A 7,724-nucleotide genomic window follows, 5' to 3' on the forward strand; every position below is an offset into this window, starting at 1 on the left:
GCTATGTGTCTCATTTGTGTTGTGTTGCGTCCCTCACTGAACCGTTACAACAGCTTTGTGCAGTGAACAATGCAGCAGACAGATAAAGAAGATGTTTGTGTCTCAGGTGAAGGCAGACTGCAACCATGCTGTTACACACACATTTCACGGTGATGATGGACTGGCTGTCAGGAGAGGGTCGAATACTGTGCAACTGTCCAGTCCGAACGGAGGGTCAGTGTCATGTGACCTGTCGTTGGAAATGTGCAGCTTCACTCTGGATGGATGGTCACATGGTAGGAAAGATTCAATGTGACTTGTTGTAAACACATCTGTAGTTAGTAGTTGCATAAACACATCTGTAGTTAGTCGTTGCATTAACACATCCATTGTTAGTAGTTGCATACTTCATGCTCTGGCACACATTAGCAGATAATGTATGATACAGTTTCATTATCATGTTTTGCCTCACCTGGGCACGCAAAGAAAAGTGCCTTAGGTTTGAGCCCAAAAAACACTTGTTTAGAAAAAGATAACATTGTGTGTTAAAATAGATCATTTGATATAGGTATGTATGTAACTTACTTGTGTTACTTAAAAGAAATTCATGTTGACCTTTGCTTTCTCACTGAGTTGATGTACAGATCTACACATGAGCTCCTGCTTTGACTCTGGTTAAACAAGCGTTTACTTTTCATATCTTGGCGAGGCAAAACATGACATTGACCAGTGGACCAATATTGTATTAAATGCTTTGGCGTGATATTGGGCTGCACATTTATATGTTGTTTTTTTTCTGCACAGGGCAATCTACTGGTCTCTTTGGTACGAATGACAATGAGTCTGGGAATGATTTTCCTTTGCCTGATGGATCTCAAGCTAAGAACTTGGTGGATTTTTTCCACAGCTGGCAGGTAGGATGGGTGAGGGACTGGCAGTGTTGGTTTGTTGAGGCGTTATCAAATTAAATTCTAAAATCTTGTATTTATAAATATTTGCACGATTGTGTTGGTGGAGTTTTGTTGACCGGAAGGTTTCCGTCTCTCACCTGCAGTTTGACCACTTGTCTTTGTCTTTAGATCAAACCAAAGTGCACCAAACCTCCAGCTACAGCAGAGCACATTTCTAAAGTAGCCATGAACCCAGTGAGCTGTGACTTCATGTTCTCTTCTCCCGATTCTCCGCTGAGTTCCTGTTTCAGGGTAGTAAGTACAAAAACCCAGTTAGCATATATCAGGACTTTCTTACCCGTAATTAACTTAAAATTAGCGGGCACTGAGAGATTCATGAATTTCATCATTGACTAGTGGGGTAAATGTGGGGAGGTATGTGGAAGACACTGAAAACATCTGTTTGGCCTGGCACACACAAGACAGTCTTGACATTTCCTTGCTGTTAATGGATTCCATTGCCAAGATAAGGCATTCATTAGCTGAACATCATGGGAAAAGCTCACGTGGTTAAAAAAAAAAGAAGCATAAGCTGCACTTATAAGTTTCACTTGCATGCCAATGAAGGAAAGAGACGAACATCAGGTATTGGTTCTGCCCAGGAAAAGTGCTTAATAATAAATGTATATATTTTCAGCTAAATTCAAATGTATTCGAATTGTACATTTACTGCAAAACAAATGTTTGGTCAGGGAGAAAGTTGAAAACATGGTGAACTACATTTGAAAATCTGGCTGATTTGCTTCAGTTTGATATAGTGGCACTGTTTTTGAATGATTCTGCGCTCCATGTTTACAACAGCGTGTCTGTGTTGTCAGGTGGATCCTGGTCAGTTCTTGGCCGTTTGTGAGTTGAGCTCCTCCAGAGCACCTTGCAGATTAGCATCTGCCTTCGCTCATCTCTGCCAGCAGAACTACATACCACTGGAGGTCCCCGTCCAGTGCTGTAAGTTTGACCATTTCACAACATGTGCCACGTTTTATATAAATACAATATATATATATATATATATATTTTTTTTTTTTTACACATCTTGTTTTTCTTTTGTTTCAGTGAAAGTATGAAGGAGGGTCAAGCTAATGGACAGCAAAGATGACAAATTTGTGACCTCTGTTTGCTGCTAAAATGGGCAAATTTACACTTGTATACCACTGGTTGTCCCACATTATTCCATAGTATGGTTACACATTGATATTTTTCCTGTGATGTACACTTTGAGCAGATGTTATGCCAATTATGTGAATGTGCTAACTATAGCAAGTAGTTTTTTTTTATAATCATAAGACCTCTTTTTTTATTTTCTGTGTTCTGTAGTACAAACACTGAAGATATTGAAGACTGACTTTAGTGTTACCATAGTAACTAATCCCCACGACCACACTAAAGAGATCCACAATATCTTTTTTTTACAGTTTTATAAACGACATTTATTACTTTGTTGTATGATATGTATGTTAAATACATGTATTTCTCTTCATTGCTCAGTTATTTGTCTCCCTGGAAGATTGGGATGTAGTTGTGTATCTTGGACTTCTGTCTCTGTGTGACGCACTCAGCAATCCAGACGATGTTACGACTCTCCTGCTCCTTCAGTTTGATGTAGGAGTAAAATATTCCAAAGTGGAACTGCTGCAGGAAAGCAAGTATATTCAGCCTGACCTGGGAAGAATAGCAAATATAAATTTGTTTAGAGGTAAAAAAAAAAAAAAAAAAAAAAAAGGCAGGTTTACATCCATCTAACAGAAAGAATCCACCCACTGGACAGTTTATACAAATATTCACTTTTTATATCACGAGTAATCGAAACAAACTGGCCATAATTTTTGAAATAAATTTCAAATTATTACTTTTAAAAAGCAGAAGTGTGAAATGTGTTGTTTCATCCAAATATTTGTACTGTTTGACTAGCAGGACTGACAGACAGAAAAGTTATGTTACCTCTTGTTCAAAGAATCTGTCTTCAAGAGTCTTAAAATCTGATCCTGGCTCGGGGTCATCAAAAATGATTTTGTAGTCCTGCAGGGAAGTTTAAATTAAAGTCAAACACTTGTTTGATTTAAGTTAGCTGCAACAACAACTCAGCCACAGCTCCCATTGGGAGTCCTCATTGATGAGGTCAGACTCACTGGGTAACAGTCAGCCACAGCTTTGACCTGATCGTGGTCCTCAGCCGCAGCCAGGAGTCGCAGCCCTTCAGGGTAAAGTTTGCCACAAGATGGATAGAGCGCGCTCCTGTCTGCCCCACTGAGATCTGTCCCGAAGGAGTTTACCGTGATGACGAAGGCCCGCCTGTCCGCCTCAAACTGCAGCACACATAAATTCATGAAGCATTTACAGTGAGACAGATTTTAAAACTTAAGTGAAAACAGTGTCTTAGTACCTCCAGGACAGGGCACATCGTATCCTTTGTGGAACCACCCATGTTCTTGCAGAAAGAGTGGAAAGACTCTAAATATGCCTTTGAGAAAAGAAAGCACAGAGATCAGACCAAATCTAAAAAACAGGTTTGATACAGTGGTAAAAGCTACAGCACAGGGTTTATATGAACATATGCACTCTGACATAGACATCAAGGTGAGTTATGGTAGTCCTGACATTTTACGTCACTCTCTTGTCACCTTATACAGTTTGTTTCTCAGGATCTCGGCTTCCATTTCATTCAGGTTGGACTCGCATGCAGCATCCTGGAAAAACGGAGCTATGACACAGAAAAATAATAGAGTGAGTCCCAGTTTGGTAGTAAGTATGCAGTAAATATGTTATTGCTGGTAGACATGAAAGCCTGTTCCTGCCAGGAAAAGTTAGAGATGATAAAAAACAGGAATTGTTCAGGCCTTGGATTTGTTTGTGAGTGCATTAGTGCCATTCTGAGACTGGAGAGCCACAGAAGTCCAAAGTGGTAAAAATCAAAAAATCAGCTGTGCTGCCAACTGACATTAGGCTTATTTGATTGGAGAGTAACCCCAACCCGGCCCCTGTCTGATGCAAATTAGCCACAGATCATAAAAGAAACTGGCTGCCATAAGAAAAAATGTACGTGAAGCACTATTTACTGACTGGTACTAACCTAGCTTGTTCATGTATTTAGTGTTTAGAGAAGTTAACCAAAAAGCCCTACAACTCCTTACCAAATCAACAAGCTCATCCTGACACATTTTGTGTACTTTTTAGGTAAAATTGAAAGATAATAAGTAAAAATTGTAACTATTTTCCACCAATCCATTTTCTTTAGAGAAAAAAAAAATATATAAAGTCAATACAAATGTTGAGAATTGCCAAAAAGACAAAACCATCCCACATTTACGTAACTTTTTTATGTTATGTAATTAAGGTTTGGTATTTTAATTCGGTGTACGAAATCTTTGTGGCTGATACAGCCTAATTTGATTAAATTCAATTTACAACACATACACTTTACACGTTCAATAGTTGACTGAACTCAAAACAGTATTGTTTTTTTGGAGTCATTTTTATATATTCTTTCAATAAAATGAACATTTTGTGTTCATGTTAAATATAAGAAACTGGCGAGATTTCTAGTGTTTTGCTGAACAACTGCCACCATGTTGTCTTTTTAATAACTTATTATTTTCTAGTACATACAATTTGATAAATATTAGTGATGGGTGCATATAATTCTGTTTACTTAAAACACAAAGTATTTCATTGCGTGATTAAAAACTTTCTTCTGAACTGACAAATGTCCAGTTTAATGAGGGTCATCATCAGATAATTTTTATTAGGTGGTACTGAAACGTTTGTTACTATTCTGGACTAAACTAACGGTTTAGCATGTAAGCAGTTTCTAATAATTTTTTTTAGAAGAGCAAGACAGTTGAAGTTTACAGTGTAAGTTAGTATTTTTTTTTTTCTCTTCAATCATGAATGGGCTTCCATTCAACTAAAACTTAACCTCCATTTCTGCTGCAAGCTGGTGATGGTCTCTATTTGTTATCACCATAATGTTAATCATCTTTTGACAAACAGGTTACCTAACGGAGTGTCCACCAGGATGGCTGAGTAGAGCTCAGTTGGGGTGCTGGCGATTCTCACCGCTGCCATTTGGTCAAAAGCTCCCAGCGGGTGACACAGTGGGAGCAGCTCTGCCACATCTCTCTGCTTCAGGGCCCCGGTGATCAGCATCACTACATTGTCGATCATGTAGCTGTAACTATAGCAACAAAGAGAGCTCTAAGTGGATGTCTCTTTGTCTGCATGACATTTAATGTGACATTTCCTTTGATATTCTCACACAATTATGCCTTTCATTACTCATACTGTAAAACTGGAAGCTTGTAGTTCAGTGAAACGTGTTTTCTTTTATTTTAATGGATTATAATGTAATAGAAGCCTTTCTGTGTCTAAAGCAAGGTTTCTGTTGTATAAAAATTGGTGTTCTTCAGCTACAAGTGTAAATCCCAGGACCTTAATAGCAGAATGAATCCATATAGAAGCATCTAACCCACATTTTACTTTGGGATTGAAGCATGTAAAATGTTGAGTTGATAGAAATCTACTGTGAACCAATGAGTCATGTGCTTATCTGTTTATCCTGTGACATCTGTACAAATTATAATAAATTTCAGTCTGTGACGTAGTCGCATACGTTATGTAGTCCAGGAAGGTCGAGAGCGGAGGCAGGGCGTTGGAGCGCAGGCAGCTGAACTCAGTCACCAGATTCTCCCTCAGTTTATTGTCCACTAAAGACACAGTCAGGTCTTCAGACGAGGACAGCAGTTTACCATAGTCTGTGCTCTGAAGGTGGAGCTTCATGTCTGAGGAGCAGAGAGGAAACACATTGCCAACTTTAGTACTGCACTCTGCTCTAAATTCAGCAGCTTCCTTTTAGTTATCAGTTGCAAAAGACCAGGAAGAGGTGAATCATAATTCTATGTATAATTCACACAAAGCTATTTCTGAGTTTGCCGACTTGTTAGACACTTTGCAGCTGATGATAAATGATACAAACAAAAACATGTATGGTTCCCAGTTAGGAAGTTTAAGATTCTTGAAGATGCATTTGCTGTGCTGATACTAACCATGACTGATGAGTGGGCGTGCATATCTGAAATACAGTAGAAGCTATAAAACTAAGCTGGTCTTCATTACTTTACTAACTCGCACTAAAGAGGAATGCCTCATTCCTGGAGAGAAGAACCAGATTATATCATTGATGAATGAGGTCCAGCTGAAGAAAGTGGGTTGACAAGGTGGGATGACCTTCAGCTACTTCTACAACACTCCCACACACAGGGACAAGAACTTCAAAAAGGGTATAATTGCAGGTTGGCAAAGCCTAAACGGAAAAAAAAATTGGCAAAATGTGTGATTGAAAATTCTTACCCTCTAGTGTGTCACACTGGGCCAGATTATGATAATCAGTCTGAGTCAAAATCCCAGCTTTCATTCCTCGAACCAGACCCTCCAGGTAGCCGTGATCCACGTTGAATCTGAGCTCTGGACACGTAGCCATGATGCCGTATGAGATCTCAACAAGCCTAGCGAAGTTAAAGTAGTTTAATGAGTTTCTTTTTGTTTTTTTTTACAGTAACTTCTGCATTATTCCCTCTCTGACTAACACTCATGCGGTAATTTTCCCTTCCTCTTTGATACCAAGAAATTCCAAAGCTGCTCTAAAAGTGTTTGTCATCTCAATTCCTGTTGTCTAGTGCACTCAGTCTGGATGTGTATGTTCATCGCTGACCGGTTTTGGACTACTCTCCTCTGTAAGAAGAGAGAGATTTTTTCTTTGTAGAAAATAGCGATATCATATAAATCAAAGAACATGATATCTCGTGTTTTTAGGAATGAAGCAAAACAAACATTAGGTAAAATTATATTTATGTTCTGTTAATCTCAGTAAATACATTTTTGCATATATCCGTGCCAAATCAAACAGGCAGACTCCAATCACGCACTTTAGTGACATTTATTATGTTTCCTGCAGACAGATTTATGTTACACATAATCGCTAACCTTTTGTCATGCATCCTACCTCTATATATGCAAGACTGTTTTTGATTTCACCATTTAGCCTTGCACAACAAGACACAGTGCATGTGTTCAGCTCTGTGGACATATAGTTTACTCCATCAGGGAGAGAGGGTTGGACTGTGAGGCTCTTTTTTAGCAACACTTGACTCCTTTCTGTCTTAAAAATGTCTTCATGCGTCATCGTTTTGGAGGCCAAATGGAACAAAAGATGTTGTCTGTGAAATGGACTATCATTTAAAACATTAATGGTACTGTTACATGACATCAGATGTGCCTATTTGTGCAATCAGACATCCATCTTCTTCCTCACGTCACATCAAAATACAAGCAGACTGGTCCACGTACGATATTATCTTGTCTGGGACACTGAGTGCCTGGACAGGGTTTAAGAGATGCAAAATCACTTTGTTTTGGAACTCATAAAGACTGACGTCGACATGTGTTTACACATTTTTCTCCAGGAAAAACATGTGACCCCCCACAAGTAGGCTTAATTTCTATTACCTGTCTTCTCTTCATATAATTGTCCTGGAAAAGATGAAAAAAGCAGCCCCTGCTTGTCCACAAGATAGCTGCCAGCAAACATTTCAAAATAACTTTTTTTCTTGCTTTTATTTGAGCCAGTGTCCCTAAATCAAAGAGGATTTCCTCCTTTAAATCAAGACAAAAGGGGACTGACAGTCTACACTTATATGCATTTCGGGGCATCCCAGCTAAAAAAAAAAAAAAAAAAAAGAAAGATAATATAAGCTTAAACTCTATTTATTTTCAAAAGAAAAAATTTAAACAAACTTCAACTCA

The 7,724-nt window shown here is 38.6% G+C and overlaps 2 protein-coding genes across 2 annotated transcripts in view; one reads left to right on the forward strand and one right to left on the reverse strand.

Annotated features, from left to right (window-relative positions):
- LOC138192210 (uncharacterized) overlaps nt 1–2,406 on the forward strand; it is a 41,520-nt gene extending 39,114 nt beyond the window's left edge. Inside the window, exons 70-74 of the mRNA XM_069139463.1 lie at nt 107–275; nt 784–893; nt 1,059–1,184; nt 1,748–1,874; nt 1,983–2,406. Coding sequence (XP_068995564.1) covers nt 107–275; nt 784–893; nt 1,059–1,184; nt 1,748–1,874; nt 1,983–1,993 — 543 coding nt within the window. The 3' untranslated portion in view covers nt 1,994–2,406. The remainder of the gene's footprint in view (nt 1–106; nt 276–783; nt 894–1,058; nt 1,185–1,747; nt 1,875–1,982) is intronic.
- Nucleotides 2,407–2,414: 8 nt separating this feature from the next.
- Nucleotides 2,415–6,402, reverse strand: LOC138192211 (V-type proton ATPase subunit d 1-like). The gene is made up of 8 exons (XM_069139464.1): nt 6,273–6,402; nt 5,536–5,704; nt 4,922–5,100; nt 3,548–3,627; nt 3,310–3,387; nt 3,056–3,232; nt 2,868–2,945; nt 2,415–2,588 (listed from the first exon to the last, which is right to left on the reverse strand). The coding sequence occupies exons 1-8, from the start codon at nt 6,400–6,402 to the stop codon at nt 2,415–2,417; spliced, it is 1,065 nt and encodes a 354-aa protein (XP_068995565.1).
- Nucleotides 6,403–7,724: the final 1,322 nt, after the last annotated feature.

This window comes from Embiotoca jacksoni, unplaced genomic scaffold (assembly GCF_022577435.1).
Source record: "Embiotoca jacksoni isolate LCO1_2020_lvr unplaced genomic scaffold, fEmbJac1.0.p SCAF_83, whole genome shotgun sequence".
Lineage (NCBI taxonomy): Eukaryota > Metazoa > Chordata > Actinopteri > Embiotocidae > Embiotoca > Embiotoca jacksoni.